Below are 18,750 nucleotides of genomic sequence, written 5' to 3' on the forward strand. Positions count from 1 at the left end.
TTTATCTACAAAGGAAAGAGTAGTCTCATATGTCATAAGTTTTTAGTCTACAGCATATGTTGCTGTAAAAATATGTTGTAAACCAGGCTGTTTCCTATTCACTAGAGATTCATGGATATGTCTGCTGTTATGTTCATTCTGGGAACTATTTCTGAGCAGAGGTTTTTCTTGCTTTTGCATATGTTTCTTACCAGGTTCATTATGCTTTTGGAGCTAGGAGAAAATATTCCCAGTACAGAGTGGCCTCTGACAAAATAGAAGCTTACAGAGTTTTTTAGTGTCTCTTGAAAACCTAGACAATAGTATTTCAAATTCTGCAACCTAGATAACAATCCTCTTTTTAGAATGTTCTTTTCAGCCTCTACAGTTTAGATGAGATTTGGGTAAGAATATGGTTCCTCTGAAATATGTTTTCCACATAAATCTACAGTCTATTTGCTTGGGAGGGAAAAGGAATTACAATTACAATACAGGGATTACAATTTTGTACAATTCTGGTTGTTCTTGCATACTTTTAAACATATTTTAACTTAATAGTGAAACTACTTCTTTTCCTTCAGTAACTGTGTTGCCATGGACTGGGATAAGGATGGAGATACTTTAGCAATAATCACAGACAAATCTAGTACTATTTATCTGTGGGATGCCAACACAAACAAAACAAGCCAGCTAGACAGTGGCATGAGGTAAGAAAGTTTTTTCTTAAAAAAAAAAATGTGTATATTTGAAGAGTTAGACCATTATGATCTGCTGTTCATGATGCTATCTTTAAAAACAACTTAAAAGCTGATGCTAATGGAAAATGATACAATATATTTCTTGGTTAAATTGCCATTGGGATATCATACTCGTAGGTTGTAATCTTTGTTTTTTGTCTATGACTAGAGTATATGTTGTGTTTAACCTATAAAATCCTGTAGTCATGCAGATACTTGAGAAGACTTACTTCATCTTTTACTCTAGAAATTGGGATGAATACTGACACCTGAACCGTGGGCCCACTCACAAGGTGTGAGAGTGATCATATCATCTAACTTTGAAGTGTAGCTTGAGACTTCCAATATAGTGGAGAAACCCAGGAACAACTTGGGTGCCTTGAGAGTGAAGAGAAGTTTACTGTTTGTCCATTAAGAGTATGAAAAGACTAGACAACTAAGTTAAATATGCAAAACTAGAAAGTATGAGTTAGCATCCTGTCCCATTTCCCATCACTGGTGCCTTCCATGAGGACTTCTCAACTTTAGAACTTCTTTTTTGTATCTTACTTTTTAAAGGGTCAAATTTGTTAACATAGGGATATAGAGCAAAGACTATTTTTCTGCTGGAGTCTTCAAAGGATATATGCTATCAGACTAATGTGCTACAGTTTGTTGCTGAATTATTTGTATGATTTCATTCTTTGGTATGATTTGCTGATTTTTGAGGGGTTTACTGTGGTAGGTTTTTGTCTCTTTTCTAATTGCCAATCATGCCAAAGTCCTGAGTGAGTTTCTCTTTATGTTTCCACTTTGTGGGTAGCAGCAAGGATGAGTGAATTTTCTTGGTGACTACACCAGCCAAACTTTATCCAAAGTATTTCACCCAAATAAACAGGAACCTTAAAATAAGAAAGCGAAATGATTTTAGTGATGTTGAGATTTTTTCCTTTTTCCCTTAGATGTATAAGAGGATTGAAATGCTATTCACAAAACAGATGTGATACTCCTATTTGCTTTAGGATTGAAGGAGATATGGAAGGCACAGGTTCAAATCTATCTTTTCTGAACTGGAAAATGGACTTCAGTTTCCTGAGGCCTACTTAACAATTAAGCATTGGGTTAACAAATAAGCTTGGGTTAATATTTAAATTGTTGCTTCTTTGAATCTGTTATGCCAAACTGTTCCACTCTACATAAACAATCGTGCCATGGTTGTTAGGATACTTGCCTGAGCAGAGAAACAGCTAATTGGGTACGCTGTTATTTTGTTTTTCTGTGAGTTGAGCCAAATTCTCCTTCTGATTTTATCCTTTTTTTTTTTTTTTGTTTTTGCTTTTATGTAAAAAATAAAGATATTAACATTGGAGTGTTTTAAAAAATTTAATACATTTGGAAAGATTTGTAGGACTCTTGAGTTTTTTTCCTTTTGTTTTTTGTTTTTTTCCAGATTCAGGTTAAAACTCCATGTCTGGAATATAGAAATATTCCATGTTTGCATTTGCACATTGTGAACTCCATTTGGAATATTGGATATTTGATTATGGAATATTTTCGTATTTTACAGCTTTGTACCATATATATGTGTACATTGAAACTGAATTTAAGATGTATTTAAAATAACTTTTTTACAAGTCCTACTGCTCTTAGAGAAGAAAAAGTACAGTTACTTCACACAAACTGCACAGTGGCTTAAATTATGTATGATTTAGTGATGTTATTTTTTGAAGATTATTAAAATGGCAAGTCATGTTAGAAAACATTCAAATCTAGCCAATGTTGTACATACAACAAGAAATTCAAAATAGTTAACATCTTTCTGCCATCTAATTAATTTTATGTAGCATCAAATAGGCATCCTCAGAATGTTTAGATATCTCTAGATTATCTCTTAATCATTCCATTTTTGTCACTACCTAATAGCAATATGCCTCTTTAGTGCAGAAGTTATTATAATGGGCATTGTTTATAGTCTTCTGCTCTGCTGGAATACATCAGCTTTAGCCTTAAAATACTACATGTTTTTTTATATATAGGTTTTATAAGTAGGTGTGTTTTTCTTTTTGGATAGGTCAGATTTAAACCATAGCCTTTTGTAGAATCATAGCAATTTATGAAGATATATATACACACTATGTTGCATAAAGAAATAGACAGTATTAAACCTCCTTTTCATGTGTAAACAAGTATTTTGGGGGAAGAGTACTTTATCAGTTTGCAAGCACAGAAGAGCACAGAAGGTACGTACCAAAATGGATTGTGCTCTTACTGCAGTTCCTTTGTGATCTGTCTTTATAATACCTGAGGCAAATTGTTTATAGTAGGCAGCTTTGCTGGGAGGGTTTATACACAAATTAATTGAAGTGCCTAGTGCTGCTTTTGTCACAGTGCTATTGCTTAAGCAGTATAAGCATTAAGACATAAACTGTGTGGAAAGCAGACTTTCTTGTATCTCCTCTTTTCAAAATTAAAGAAAGCACAGACAAAATCCTCAATATGCAAACCAAATGTTGGAAGTCATTTCACATGTTAATTAATGCCCAAAATTTGATTTGATTTGCTATTGTATGCTTACAGAAAGGGTTAAAAAGATGTGAGAGATGTTGATGGAAATAACTATGCACTGGAGAAAGTTCTGATTAAAATTCTTCTGCTTAGGAGGCTTTTTTAAAATGTAACGTATAGTGTTATTCAGTGTACCCTCAAATGTAGACCAAATTTGTCCTTACTTTATCTGAAACGTCAAGTGAAAATTGCTCTTTCTAAGCTCTCATATTACATCTTCTAATTCCGTGACAAATTAGTCATTTTAATAACTTCGAATTGGTTGAATTCATAGAATTATTTAAATACAAAGAGCAATTCAGAAAGGTAACTGAAAAATATCTTTTACCTACATTATCATTTTTTTTTTTTTTTTTTTTTTTTTTTTAAGAACAGTGTTGTCAGCCAAATTACACTTGGTTATATGTTTGTGTCAAAGGCACTTGATTTTTTTGGACACATTTCCATTTCTACAAGTCTTATTATGTTAACTTGTTGCTTTCGCTGTTATGTGCATACTTAAATAATTAAGATACTTGTTGATACCATTTACTTAGTTGAAAAATTCTGCTTAATCTGTGGTGTCATAAAACTTCAAACAAATATGCAAGAATATTTTGTGTATAAGCACATGAAAGCAATCTATATGATACAAAGTGAGAATTTTCTTTATTTTAGGGATGCAATGTCTGTCTTATTATGGTCTCGCGTTGGAACTTTACTTGCTGTTGGAACGACTAAGGGAAATTTGCTTATATATAACCGTCAGACTTCTCGCAAGATTCCTGTTCTTGGTATGCATTATATTGAAATTAAGCTTTCACATTTGTAACAGAGTAAAATTTTGCTAATACACTTAGATATCTTTTTGTTTTGTGTGTGAATATGCAACTCAAAATGTGCTCATATTCCACTTGCTACTTTTGTTGTCTTTGCTATATTTTTACAGTTATAATTAAAAAAAAAAAAAAAGGCATACCTGATGTTGCCTCATGAGACACTTGTGTTATCTTTTCTGCTTTACTCTTTCCAAAGTGTGTGTATATGGTTGTTGTTGTTACTAAGTTACCTTTTTCTATGGCTTAGAGTACCTCTGGGTGGAAAAAAATAAGGCTGTAACATGGTCTCCAGACATCTGATGCAACAAAAGGGCAGACCCCTGGCTGTGCAGTTTTTATAAAGTGAGAAAGACTTTCATCTGGGAGTAGAAGGATGAAAAGTTTAAAATAAAGATTTTACAATTGAGTTTGATTTAACTGCTCTGGTAGGTCATTTCACATTATGAAAATCTGTGTTTGAGCAGCCAAGCAGACCGTATTTCCATCCTGTATTTTTTGTGTTTGTGTTCATTTATGTCCTATAGGTTTGTTTCTTTTTTTCAGGTAAGCACAGTAAGCGGATTACTTGTGGTTGCTGGAGTACTGAGAACCTTTTGGCCCTAGGAGGCGAAGACAAAATGATTACTATAAGCAATCAGGAAGGGGATACTATAAGACAGGTAGTATTCATAAACCCCACTTGATTGCAAGATATGCATACTTTTCTCAACCTTGATCCTGCCCTGTATCCATTACAACAAGGTCTCAGGAATGTAATTGTATGGTTGACTTTCTCAGGTCCAGCACAGGGCAGCTGTCCCATAACTGTTTATAAGGTCTTCAGGCAATACTTACGGTGTTGGTTTTGCTTTACATGGGTTAAACAACAAGTCTTGCTTCTGATGTTTGAGGATTTCTCATAGGCTGGACCTCCAGTGCATTTCTTCCAAGTACACAAGATTCTCTAATTAAGCATTCTGTTTGCTTACATACATCACAGTCCTTCCAAGACAAGACAGTTGTGGTATAACATAGCAATGAGTGTATTTGACTTCTTGAATTTTAATGAACAATGGTTCACTCAAGGTTTTCAAAGGACAATATGAAATCTTTCGTAATTCATTTCATATACTTCCATTTTTATGTGTAAAGATATCCCTATATTGTAGAGGAAGAAAGAAAAAAAATGTAGTATTTGTCTGTGTTTTAAAATAGCTAGCTTAGATACTAGAAACTGCCAAGGCAGCAAAGACCTGAAGAAAGCTAGTTTACAAGATTTTGTAATCTTGTATTGACTAAGTAGCCTGTGTTACTGCAGCTAGATTACTATCACTACCCAAAACAGGTAAAATACACCCATATTATGCTGCTTTGAAAATATTTAACTTATTTGCCTCGTTCTCAGTCCTCTCTGTTTGTTTTACATTCTTTTTGGAATGACCTTGTTTATTTTTACTGCTTTAGTTAATACTATCTGTATAATACCACCTTGCAAGCTTTCTTCCTCATCATTTCCTTCTCTATTTGAACTTGTATTTCTAACTGTTTTGTAGGTATTTCTTCAAGTGTATTCCAATATAACATGTCATTACGATCCGAACTGAGGTCATATTTCTATCCATCCTAATGCTAAAATGTCCAGGGCAGCAGTAATAGAATCAGTTTAGCATCAGCATTTGCTACAGTAAATATTGATTTCCCAATCTGTACTTATTTCTTTCAGACTTCAGTGAGCTCTGATCCCAGTGATATGCAGTTCTCAGTTATGAAGACTGATGAAAGAATATCAACCAGGGAAAGCACAGTAAGCAGTCAATACAAAATACTGCAAAGCGTGTTGATGCCATATTTCAGAGCTTCTGGCAATCTCTGTGGGCTAGGAAGTAATTTTTTTTCCTCCTTCACTTAAAATTTGCTGTTGAAGATTTTTTCAAAACTTTCTTTTGAATTATAGCCATACCCCCTTTATCCGAGGATGCGTTCATGAAAAGTGCGATAGTTATCAATACGGTGGATAATTGAACAATTTTGCTATAACTGTTAGTGTAATAGTTGGAGTTGTGTGCAGGGACTTAAACAAATACACACAGCATAAATACACAACAGTATAAACATGGGACAGATGGAGAGGAAAGAGCAGGATCATCAAAATGCAGAGATGCTGGCTTTCAGAGGCTGATTCCAGCAGTCAGTTTTTAAAACAGATCACCACTCTGAAAGATTTCATCTTGTGCAAAATTCAGCATCTACAAGACTAAATGCCTGATGTAACCCTTCTAGTACAAGCATTCTACTACATGCCTACATTTTCATTGTCTTCAGTCATTCTTCCCAAGTGAATCAAGGTCCATCAGATCAGTCAGTGGTGAAGCACAGAAAAGCGGGATAATGACAACAGTTAGCAGAAAACGTTATTAAATGATCAGCAATGGAACATCAAAACGACAGACAGAAAAACCATGGATAGCAGAGAGTTACTGTATTAGAATTTGGCCTTATGTATAAACTAAGTATGGGCAGCAAAATTAAATTCTCATATACTCAGGATTAGATCTTTACAGTATAGGGATCACAAAGGAATTCCTCCATATCACATTGACAAAGATCTGGTTTTTGCCTATCTGTATGGAGTGAAATGTTTTCTACTTTCCAGGGAAATTTTAGTTAACAGACATTTTGAAAATGCAGGATCTGAGATGGAGGGTGGGAACAAAAGGTAGTATAAAACCCTTCAAATATTTTTGACAAAGACAAAACAAGTTCCTTCTCTGTGCTTTTTCTGAGCGTTTTACTTTTGCCTTACAATACTACACGTTTTGGTAACAAAATGAATACAAAAAAAAAAAACCCCAAAGCTGAACCTTTCTTCCACTCTGAAGTCCAACTTGTCTATGGATTTCCTCAAATAGAATGCACTCACCTAGACTGATCACCAGCCATAAATATTGCATATTTAATACATACTGAAATGGCTGTTTCTTCTTTTAGAATTGCCTTCATATCTACATAGTGGGAGCAAGTTACTTGAGGTATCAATATTGTGGTAGTGTTCCCTTCCATCTTACAGGAGAAGTTCTGTGGATCAAAAAATGTATCATAGTTCAAGTAAGCATAGTCCAGTTTACAGCTTACAGGATAACTCCGTATGGTCTGTTGTCTTTTCTTCAGAGAAAATGGTGGCAAACTTGATGCTTCCATGGGGGAAAGCGCTGAATTTAAAATCTGTGTTCTACTGGGCTTGCACTTAGATCTGTGAACTGCTGGCTTATGAGGAGAGTATCCTGAAACTCCCTTCCACTGTTGAGAAAGATCCAGAATTCAAATCCATGTGATTCTTAAGAATTATTGAAAATGCTAAATCTCATCTTTTAGGTGATTTTATAGGGTCTTATTTTAAAATGATACTGTTCTTACTGAGTTTATTTTTCCTTTTCATTCATTGGCAGGTAAGTGTTGTGGTCGGCAAGAAGACTCTCTTTCTTTTTAATTTGAATGATCCTGATAACCCAATTGATCTGAAATTTCAGCAGCCATATGGCAATATTGTAACATACAGATGGTGAGCAGAACTTTCTTATGCAACATTCTAATGTTAACAAGCTGAAAGTTTTCCCAGTAGTTCTGATAAATGCTAGAAATAAAAGAATGCCTTGCTCATAGTGGAATTTTCTTGGCTATACTGCAGCCTTTTAAATAATTTTTTTCCAAGCACAAAGGAGTCTACATTTTGTAGTTGCTTTACTTAACAATACAATGGCTAAAAAAAGCAGTATTGTCAAAATGTAACTGATGTTGGTGTACTCAGGCTTATAACAATAATACTGTTGCTATCCTGGCAGTAGGTAAAATCGAAGGCTTTACGGAGTAGGTTTTTTTGGATGAGAAATTGATGAAAAAAGTAACTGAAAGAGTGAGGTGGATTTTTTTGGGTAGTTTGTTAGTTTACAAAGCTGTGTGAAGTTCTCTTAGCCTCCCTACAACATAATCCAATTGATAATTTCCTTTGAAGAAATCCCAAACTACATGTTCCAGATGTACCTGAAAAGTAGTTGTTTGTTTCTCTGTCTTTGAATTGTGTCCTTTAATGCCTGTTCAGTCAACAGGAAGTTGATATTCATCCCTCATGCTGAAACTCTGTAACAAAACCTGTAGCTGTATGTTTATTAACTTAGGGCCACATAGCTAGCAATACCTGGACTGTTTTTCCTGCAGTGATTTTTTTTTTTTTAACTATGTAGATGAGATATCTGTTTGAATTCATCTTTACAGCGTGCTACTATTTCTATCTTACCTCTTTATTTCTACTTGACTTTCTGAAAAGTAAAGAAACTATCTAATCACAAATATAGTTGTAGATTTGGTAATTTCACTGTGTTTGCACAGAAATGCCTTAAGGGCAGCATGTCTGCCATTATTTTTTCACATAGCTTTGATAAGACCAAATCAGCCAGAACCTTGAAATAGAAGTTTTCATCTTTTGGTATGCTTATTCTAAAAATATCAGAAGTCTTTCTCCTAGCATTGCTACCATGTATTTTCCTTGATGAAAGCAGAGTGGCATTATAGAATCTCGAAAAGAGAGCAAGGAAGACTTATGAGAGAACATCAGGTTGGAAAGCCTTGTATGGCAAACTCACATTTGTTGGTTGTTTTTCCCCTAATCTTTATTATACTGTATTGTACTATATTGTATATATACATTCCTATAATTTGATTATCTTTCCCATTAGAGAAGGGAGTCATTGGCAGTTACTGCGATAGTCTGAGAAAAAAACATTTTATTTAGATCTCTTTTCTGAATTGCTTTTTTGTTGTTGTTGCAACAGGTATGGTGATGGCTACATTATGATTGGTTTCTCACGAGGGTGTTTTGTAGTTATTTCTACACATATTCGTGAGATAGGTCAAGAAATCTTTCAAGCTCATAATCATAAGGATAATCTAAGCAGCATTGCTATATCACAATCATTAAACAAAGCTGCATCTTGTGGAGATAATTGGTGAGTGACAGTTTTATAAATAAAGAATGGTATTCATCTTATGTAACTTTAGCTGGTCAGCATTAAAACTAGACTTCAAAGCTCCGATAGAAATCATTAAAGTGATATGAGATGAATTGCTTTCTGGAATCCCTCTCTACCTAAAGTTAGAAAAAGCTAATTTTGCCCCAGATTTCTGAATTGTAATGTGTTAAAATTAAACTGTAATATTTATAGATGATTTCTTTCGATACTTTATTTTTGCATGAGTTAGTACTGCAAAAGTGTCAGACTTTAGCATGATCTGCAAATTGGACATAGGCATCTTCTTAGCAGTAAGAGAACTATTCATTTAAAGCTATACAGAGTATGTTAAAAACGCTAATATCCTCCTTATGATTTAGTGAAAAATATAAATTGCTAAGCCATTACGGAAGAAATAATTACAGAAACCAGAGTGCTTTCAAAATATGTTGTTTGTAGTATAGTATACTATATAGTATAGTGTAGAATATAAGTCCTATAGCTCCTCTGCTATTTCCTCTGATATCTAAATTCTTTGGTAAGGAAGGAGCTGAGTGATGGTTGGAGTCAGATCATTCTGTCTGTCCTCAGTTCTGTGTGTGTGTGTGTGACCTTAGCAGACCACTTTTGTGTGACACTTTCTCATTGAGAGTGGTATACTTACAAACAAAACGTGGTACAGCTTCAAGCTCTTCAGTTACCCATCAATATTATTTAAGCAGATTCTTTAGCATTTATTGAGTAATACAGCAGCATGAGAAATATCTCAATCTGTCCATTTTTATGCAAAGCAGATTGTAAGCTAGTTTTTTTGGTTCATGCTTCAGGTAGTGTTAGTCCCTCAGAGTTGTCTATGTAACCCAACCTGTATCATAACAGCTAAAAAAGAGAAGAATAGTATTATTATTAGGTATTGAAGAGAATATTACTATACGTTGCCTCAGGCCTTTGGAATTGGAAGAGTCCTGCCTTTTCCTTAAATTAAGTTCTGTGAAAGATTCTTGTACTTTTTAGTGATAATGTATTTAGAATGATGGATAACAATCAGTGGGTGTGTATGTTGCTCCTTAGGAATTGGAAACCATTTTACATTCCTGCTGTAATGTGTTGCTTCATTAGTCTGTCTTGATTGGGTTGTTTTTTTTTCCAGTTCATGATGACTGAGATTTATTTTATTGAGAATGACTATTTGTTTTGGTTTTAGCATTAAAATCCATGATCTGTCAGACCTGAGAGAAATGTATGCTATAATAAACTTGGATGATGAAAATAAAGGTATGTTAATAATCTCCATAAGGATAGACATTTTTGCAAATTAGGGAAAACAGAATTTTGAGTCATTTGGTTTAAGCAAGTGAAGTACCTGAAAATACTGTTGTTGAAAAACTGTGTAAATATAGATTTTATCATAAATTCCTTCTTTCCCAACCCATAGGCATTACGAGGTGACCCACAGCAAGGTGGGAGAACAGTTACTTTTAACAAGCTTTTTTTATCTGTACAAAGTATGAAGAAATACAGCACTCAGAATATTTGATTGGTTACTAAGATAATATACTTAACTGGTTTCTGCTTTTTTCCATGTTTTTTCAAGTGGGTGGAATTTTTTGTGCTTTTTTGTGTCTGTTTTGCTAAGGGATAGTACTTAATCTGTTCTCATCGTGATACATAGGGTTCGTGCCTGTGGCTTCCAGAACAATATTGTGATACTATTTTGGGGTAATGAGTTGTAATTGTTTATATCTCCTGTTTTAATATCTATAATTATTTCAGTTATTGTCAACTCTTCACTCTTAGACAACTGCTAAATTAGTAAGTTATAGTTTTGGTTTCAGAGGTAACAGTTAATTTCAAAATGATGATTAACTAGTTAGGTGTGAATACCTGAATATATATATTACAGCTTGTGAATTCCTGCTGTTCTCATATTTTAAAGCAAAAAAGATTATTCCTGGTTTCAGTAATCAAAGAAAGGAATTTTTGCAAAAGCTTTTAAATGTTTTAGGTGTAGATCAGCTGGCTTGGACAGATGATGGACAGTTGTTGGCAGTATCTACAAGAAGAGGATCACTCCATGTTTTCTTGACAAAGCTTCCAGTCCTCGGAGATGCTTGCAGTACACGGATTGCATACCTCACTTCTCTTCTTGAAGTTACTGTAGCCAATCATGTGGAAAGAGTATGATAATCTGTTCCTTTTAATCTTCATTTAGCTATAAGTAAAACAAGTAATAGTAGTGCATTAAAATTGATAGGATTTTTCTTACAGGAGCTACCAGTCACGGTCTCTGTTGAAGTAGAGCCCAGTTTTGTTGCTATTGGTGTTTATCATTTGGCCGTAGGAATGAACAATCGAGCTTGGTTTTATGCACTTGGAGAGAAAAGTAAGCATAATTTAAATCTCTCATTTTAAACTGCTACATCACTGTGTGTCTTATTTTATGATATTAATATTGCGTTTAGCAGCTTTGAACATTTTATGTTGTACAATAACAGCTTGAATTGCCATATCGTCCTATTAGGACTGGACCAAGATTTTCACAGGCTGAAGCAGTTATGAAAAGGCATTGTAAATAATTTAAAACAAAACTTCAAGTTCAAGATATTAGTAATGAGGTGTAGAATATGTCCTTGAGGTTTTTATCAAATCACGTTAACCAATGAAGGACTTCTTGGCTTTTGAGAAATTATTTGACCATGTCTTTAAATACTTACTGTGGCAGAGTAGCTAAGGACTACACCATCAATAAGATTAAATTCTTAGTTCCACAGATGTCCACGTACTTTGCAAGGGGTAAGGTAAAATCACTTATGTGGTATTCAGATATTAGGTAGTGGATGCCTTTCTAACCAGCATCTTTTTCAATAAAATAGATTAATCATTGCTATAAGAACACTAGTCACAGCTGCATAGGAAGAGTTTCTGTTGTACTTTCTAATCAGTTGTCTGATTGCTATCAAGAAAGCCTCTTTACATGCGACTTGTCCCCCTCTCTGTTCAATTGTGAGTTCTTCACATCTAGTTACTCAACTGCAAATTCAGATTATGATAAATGAAGACCTATACAACATATTTATACCTTTTCTTTTCTCTTTAAACTCTGTAGGTGTAAAAAAGCTCAAAGATGTGGAGTACCTGGGGACAGTAGCAAGTATACATCTTAATTCTGATTATGCTGCCGCCCTCTTTGAGGGTAAAGTCCAGTTGCATATGGTAAGGATGCTTGGTTTTGAGCACTGGATTAATTGAATCTGCCTAAGCTGAATTAGTTACAGAAATTGAAAAAAAGAAAGTGGAGTGCTCTTCAAATAATGGAGATAAAAATAAAAAAAATCTGTAGACATTTTTTGCTACCTAGTAAGATATAAAACTGAATTTTTGAAGATTTTAGAAATATAATCTGAGTCTGGAACAGAGGAGGAGAAAGTGTTTTCTTGTGAACTGTTTAACAAGTTTTATTTTAAATGTTTCTGTGAGAACTTGGCAGAAGCTGATAGTGGGATTTTAAGTGATGCACATGTAAGGTGGTTCTCATCTCATTTTCTTACAGCTTGATACAGGCAAAATTCTGATATCTCATTTTAATAATGGAGTTTTCCAGTTCATTCTCATCTTTATATTTAGATAGAAAGTGAATGTTTGGATGCTCAGGAGGAACGAGAGACTCGACTCTTCCCAGCAGATGATGATAAATGTCGAATTTTGTGCCATGCTTTAACTGGCGATTTCCTCATATATGGTACAGATGTGAGTATTATTTCCATTTTTAATGATCTTTTTAGATGGAATATGTCTTTATCTGAATTGCTTGGATTGTTATTCATTATATTATTAGCATAAAATTTGTGATTCTGAGAAATTTAGTGTGGATTATTTTCTGCGCAAGAATGTTATGCAAACACAGACAAAATTGCATCCAGCTTCCTTGACTATTGCGTTTATATGAGATGCATTAGCAAGAAGATTAAATCTGGCTTTTACTAATGCTTGTTGCAGAACACAGATCTTAATAGCAATGCAATTATATTGCACTAGTGAGAGGTTTAGCAATCAAAATGTTTTCCAGATGAGAGAGAAAAAGGATAGCACTTGCCTTGAAAATATGTTAAAGTGATGATGTGATAGATGGGGATGAAAAGGTAATGAGGTAGGCAAGTGTTAAAGGTTGAATGGAGGTCTTGACTTGTTGAAGCCACAAAGACGGGAATTAGGAGGACACTGAATAAGGATATGAGCATTTTTGTGGATTCTTCAGGGGATTTTCCTATGTGTAAGTGTAGTTTCTTTTTTCTTCTTTTTTTTATGTTTCCTTGCACTGGGTTTACAGGGTAATTTATCACTGTAGTATTGGCTCTTTGTGACACAGGGTGATGTATTGACCTTACAGAGGAAAAGTAGAATTGCCATATCTGATGTTATCACCGGTTTAATAACACTAGTGGTTTTGCAGTATTTTAAGGCTTCTCTACCTCCTCTTTTGCCTTTTTACCTAAATTGGTACTGATAAATTTAAAATACTAAATTCACAGTTGATAAATTTGGTGTATGCAAGTTTTATAATTGACTTCAAAAGCCTTCATTTACTTTCAGTGTTGTTCTTTGTACAAAACCAGTTTAAAAATAGCATTATCACAAATCAGTTGATCACCTTTTTACTGTGAAGTAGGTACATCTGTACTTAAGAGTGTATTGTTCTTCATTGGAGGCAGATTTTTGCGCTCTACTTGAAAGTTAAGCTTCTCTTGTGAAAGAAGCAAATATTCTTCCTAGTTATAGAATGACATGGGAAATACAGCTTTTCTACACAAAGCACTGCAAGAAAAGTGACTAGTCCTCTCCTTCCTTCTCTGAAATTCTCTCATGGTTACATTTTGCTTGAAAAACAGTCATGTAATAGCACCTGAAAGTTTCATCTCAGGTTCACCCACCTTACTTGAAGTTTGTAATTCTGACACTTAGTTTGGCATAATTTCCTGTGTATCTGTGGAGAAAGAGGCACTTCCAGCAGGTAATTCAGATCTTGGCAGAAGATATTAAGAGTTTTAGTGTTTAACTGTGCTCTTAACTTAGGGTGCCTAAAGCTTACTTGGATGTATTTGGACTTTTGGGTCTTCAGTCTGTTTCTGGTTTTTGTGATCATACGTAGAGACAGTGACAACTTGTGCTAAGCACAGAAGTAAGAAATAAAAAAGTCTATTACTCTCTTCTGCTACAGTGGATTAAGAGATATTCTTGTCTTTCTAGTGGAGAGGGCAGGAAGTGAGGTTGTCTTTAAAAAAACAAAAAACTAAGCAAAAAAAAAACGACTCCTCCCACACACACCACTTCCTCTTGTTTTCATGTCCTGCCAAGACCAGCTGACAATGAGGAAAGAAGCCAAAAAAAACCCTGAAAATATTTTTCTTTAAACACTCTTCATGCTCAGCACTCTTAAGATAGAAGAAACTACAACTAATTAGTTATCTGCTTGATACTTATTTGTTAATGTTATTTCTGTTATAACTTTTCTGTTATTTCTCATTAGACTGGAGTCATTCATTATTTCTACATTGAAGACTGGCAGTATGTGAATGAATATCGACATCCTGTCAGTGTGAGAAAAGTTTTTCCAGATCCTAATGGAACCAAATTGGTTTTCATAGATGACAAAAGTGATGGCTTCATCTGTTGTCCAGTAAGTTAGTTTGGGATTCTTATGGTATTACAAACAGGTATTTTTAACCACATAATGCTTTTAATAGAGAATTGAAAAACTTGTCGCTTAAACATGTATACTGAAAGAAGAAATTGCTAAGGAGGCCTAATGATAATGTAAGGAAATAAAGTCATGTTAGGTCATAGCAATTTCATAATATTAAATTTCTGAGCAGTAATTCTCAGAGATTAATCTGTTCATGTATTCAAATACTAATATGTTAGCTTTTCAGTTGCACTGTTTGTCCCTATACCTTTTTATATCGTAGTAATTTTACTTTTGCATTATTTGTAGGTTAATGATAGAATATATGAGATTCCAAATTTTTCACCAACTATTAAAGGAATCCTATGGGAAAACTGGCCAATGGATAAGGGTGTTTTTGCAGCTTATGATGATGATAAAGTGTACACTTATGTCTTTCATAAAGATGCCATTCAAGGTACCATAAATACTTGAAAAATCATATTTGCTATTTAGTTAAGAAAGCAAAACATGTTCTGTTTTTGCATTTGTATTAAAAATTTTCATAATTCCATATGAAAATAAGTAGTGTTGCAAAAGCTTTGAAGTATAACTGATTAATAGAGAAATAGTTTCTGTATATGTTTCTCTGTAAAGCTCCAGCAAGGCATCTCAGCCTTAACTCCACAAGTTTCTTGCTATTATAATATTTGATCTCAAAGCTACATGTTGTGCTTTAATTGTATGTTGAAGTGTTCATGAGGAAATACTAGGATCAAGATGACAACACTTATTCACTTATACTGTTAACCAGAATTTTAATCATAGCAATTTCCATGTTCATGACAGAAAAACATTGACAAATTAATCTACAAACATTTTGAAAATAATCATAATAATTTAGATTTATGTTGGGGGCGGTTACTACTTTAAAAAATATATACATATAACAGTATGTGGTGACTCAAAATTCGAGCCCTTAAATTAATGGCCAGCAAGTCTACATTATTTCGCTTGTGACTGTTTATTAAATATTTGCCAAGTAGGGTTGTTTTTTCTTTAATAATGTCGTCTTTTCACCCTAATCTTTGAATCTAGGATCCAAGATTATTTTGGCAGGAGGCACAGAAGTCCCCTTTTCCCATAAACCTTTGCTGTTGTATAATGGAGAAATAACTTGTCAGACTCAGAGTGGGAAAACAAACAATATCTATCTTAGTACTCACAGTTTCCTTGGCAATTTGAAAGACTTCGGACGTAATGAGTTGACACAAATGCTTACTCAGACTTTAATGTTGAAAAGGTACATCTGCTTTTTAATTATATTATGTAAATTGTTTTCTTCTGTGCAATACAGCATATCCTGGTGATCTAAAAATGTCATGCTGAATATTGATAAATTAGATTGATCCATCAGTCCCTGTAGCTTTCAGACAAAGAAAGTGACCCAGTGCTAGTTCATTTGTTTTTCCACTGTCAAGTAAAAGCTAAAACAACTTTTTTTTTAAAAAAATTATTCTAAGTTTTATGACAGTGGCTCTTTCAAAACTGATTGAAGGCACATCTTGCCCACTGCCTTTCCACTGCAGTGAAACAAAGCAAAATAAGTAAAATGAAAAGAAATCTAGAGTAGGGAAAGCAGATGGTTTCCTGAACAAGAGTGGTAGAAGCAGCTGAAAAAGCACTGTAAGTTATGCGTTTTTATTTCTCCTTTCTTCCTGATGTGTCTATCTCTTCATGGCTTAGAAAACAATGATTCTTAAGTTTTCCCTACCCTAGGATTAGGAAGAAAATGCGTTGAGGAGGAGTATATTGGGGGCAAGCAATGTTTGTTTTGTTTAGTTTTGTTTTTACATTATGTAGGTTTTCTGATGCTTGGGAGGTGTGCAAACTTCTGAATGACCAGTCTGGTTGGAATGAGCTGGCCAGAGCTTGCTTACATCACATGGAGGTAGACTTTGCAATACGTGTTTATCGAACATTTGGTAATGCTGGGATGGTGATGTCACTAGAGCAAATAAAGGTAAAATATAAAAGTACCAAAGTTTCTTCTAAATAGGAAATACTATGGTTTAATTCTTCTTAAAGAATTGCTGAATTCTTATTATTGTGGGGGTTTTCTTCATTTGTTTGTTTTTAATTTGAAGGTAAATTATTTTCAAAGGAGTTAATAATTACAGAGGAGAAGGTGTCCAACCTGCACAATTCTTGCTTGGTTTTCTCTCAAAGTGGTTTCAGTACTCTCCTGGAGTGCAGGAACTAACTTTAGACCCATTTTTCTACTTCCTCAATAATAATTATCACTTGCTAGTCAGTGATTGTGAAATAAAGTTAGTAAATGCTCAGATTGAGGTGCTTTTGAGGATGCCCAGTGCTAAATATGGACATCTAGAGAATTTTTACACCAACTAGAAAAATGCTTGATGAGGTTTTGATACTTCCTCAGTTAGGTGGTTAAGGGAAGGTTATTGCTGGCTGAATTTAGATGCCAAGGCTTGAGTTCTAGTTTTGATAAAATACAGGTAATGTTTAGAGTAGCTCAAACAGCCCACTCTAATTGGCCCTGTTTTGAGCAGGGAGGGGTTGGACTAGATGATCTCCAGAGATTCCTTCCAGCTTCACTATTCTGGGATTCTGCAATACCTCTAAAAGGTGCTGTCCAGTCAGCAAGCAGTATGTAGGCATGAGGCTCACTATTACAGTTGCTTTCAAGGGTACTCTCAAGGCAGCTGCTGCAGTTTCTTTCAGGTATGCAGCATATTTTGACTTGTTCATTCATCATTCTGGATGAGTTTATGTAGCTGCTTGATGACTGAAATTTACTTTTCATGTTTGTGTAAGTACTCTTGCAGTCCATGTATCTGTACTGCTCAGAGTGTGCTCTGTCTGCTGGCTTTTTTAAACCTTGAATGAGAGAAGATTGAGAGGGAAATTGAGTTGAAGTTGCAGGGTTCTTTACTTGAAAGGGCCATGAAAGTCTTAGTTCTAGGAATCTGAAGCTTTGATGATGATGATGATTTCTAAGTTGGGCTACTCAACCCTTCTAGCTTTGGAACTTGTGAAAGCTCCCATGGCCAAATTGATCAGCAATCCTTCTCCTAAATAGATTCATGCCTCCTTCACTTTTTCCACTTGTACCTAGTAAAGTCAAAAACTTTCAACATCATTGGGAAGATTTGTCTGATGATTGAAGCTTATCCATTGACATTGACTAAGTTATTTCCAGTACTAGTTCACCTTGTAAAAGTGAAGGCAAAGTATAGCAAGTCTGTGTCATCTTCACTTTTGACAACAGTTAGACTTGAAGACCTTTGAGGTTTATTGGCAGTGCTCTGACAGTCTTCATTCCTACACCTGCTGAATAAGGTTGCCTACTACACCTTCTTCCTGTTTTTGATGCCTTCAAGTTTTCAGAGTTAGCATGGAGTATCACTGTCATCATGGCTTGGAGGAAAAAAATCTATCTGCTGCTGTACTCCTTGCTGTGTCATCTTTGACACCAGGAACCCTTCCATACTGCATTTACTTCTGTAGCTTGCCAAGAATGAAGATGGCCCTTCTCTCCAGAAATAAGCTCATCAGAGGATGAAGATACTTTATGTCAGGGAGATAAAACAGAGAAGTCATTGTTGCAACTGAAGCAATAATTCTCCAGGCCCAATGGGATATTGAAGCCCTGATCTATATTCTCAGATTTTTCATGATTATGGCCTTTTTGGGATGGTACTTTGTGTCCATGTTCTATTGCCCTACTACCTAGACACAGCGTGAATGGCAGCATGTTTTAGGAAGCAGATACACCCTTGTGAGCTGTCTGAGATGCTTCCCCCATCCAAAGAGGTCATTTCGTGACAGATCAGTTCTAGGTGAACAATCTTTTGATACCACAGATATTGGTCTCTCATTTGGAGCCTCTTTTTTCTTTGTAACTTTTGAGAAAATATTTAAGATTAAATGTTTAGCATTACATTTTTTAAAAAACAGATGTAATAATACATCCAAAAATGTACATGAAATAGTACTTTAAGAAT

At 34.6% G+C, this 18,750-nt stretch overlaps 1 protein-coding gene across 1 annotated transcript in view; it reads left to right on the forward strand.

The window, feature by feature from the left end:
• WDR19 (WD repeat domain 19) overlaps nucleotides 1-18,750 on the forward strand; it is a 44,518-nt gene that overhangs the window by 3,890 nt on the left and 21,878 nt on the right. Inside the window, exons 4-18 of the mRNA XM_062575459.1 lie at nucleotides 561-686; nucleotides 3,918-4,033; nucleotides 4,622-4,737; nucleotides 5,781-5,861; nucleotides 7,504-7,616; nucleotides 8,884-9,057; nucleotides 10,265-10,335; nucleotides 11,066-11,238; nucleotides 11,329-11,443; nucleotides 12,167-12,273; nucleotides 12,685-12,807; nucleotides 14,585-14,734; nucleotides 15,050-15,197; nucleotides 15,818-16,022; nucleotides 16,583-16,742. Coding sequence (XP_062431443.1) covers nucleotides 561-686; nucleotides 3,918-4,033; nucleotides 4,622-4,737; nucleotides 5,781-5,861; nucleotides 7,504-7,616; nucleotides 8,884-9,057; nucleotides 10,265-10,335; nucleotides 11,066-11,238; nucleotides 11,329-11,443; nucleotides 12,167-12,273; nucleotides 12,685-12,807; nucleotides 14,585-14,734; nucleotides 15,050-15,197; nucleotides 15,818-16,022; nucleotides 16,583-16,742 — 1,978 coding nt within the window. The remainder of the gene's footprint in view (nucleotides 1-560; nucleotides 687-3,917; nucleotides 4,034-4,621; nucleotides 4,738-5,780; nucleotides 5,862-7,503; nucleotides 7,617-8,883; nucleotides 9,058-10,264; nucleotides 10,336-11,065; nucleotides 11,239-11,328; nucleotides 11,444-12,166; nucleotides 12,274-12,684; nucleotides 12,808-14,584; nucleotides 14,735-15,049; nucleotides 15,198-15,817; nucleotides 16,023-16,582; nucleotides 16,743-18,750) is intronic.

Source organism: Rhea pennata, chromosome 4, assembly GCF_028389875.1.
Source record: "Rhea pennata isolate bPtePen1 chromosome 4, bPtePen1.pri, whole genome shotgun sequence".
Taxonomy (NCBI): Eukaryota; Metazoa; Chordata; class Aves; order Rheiformes; family Rheidae; genus Rhea; species Rhea pennata.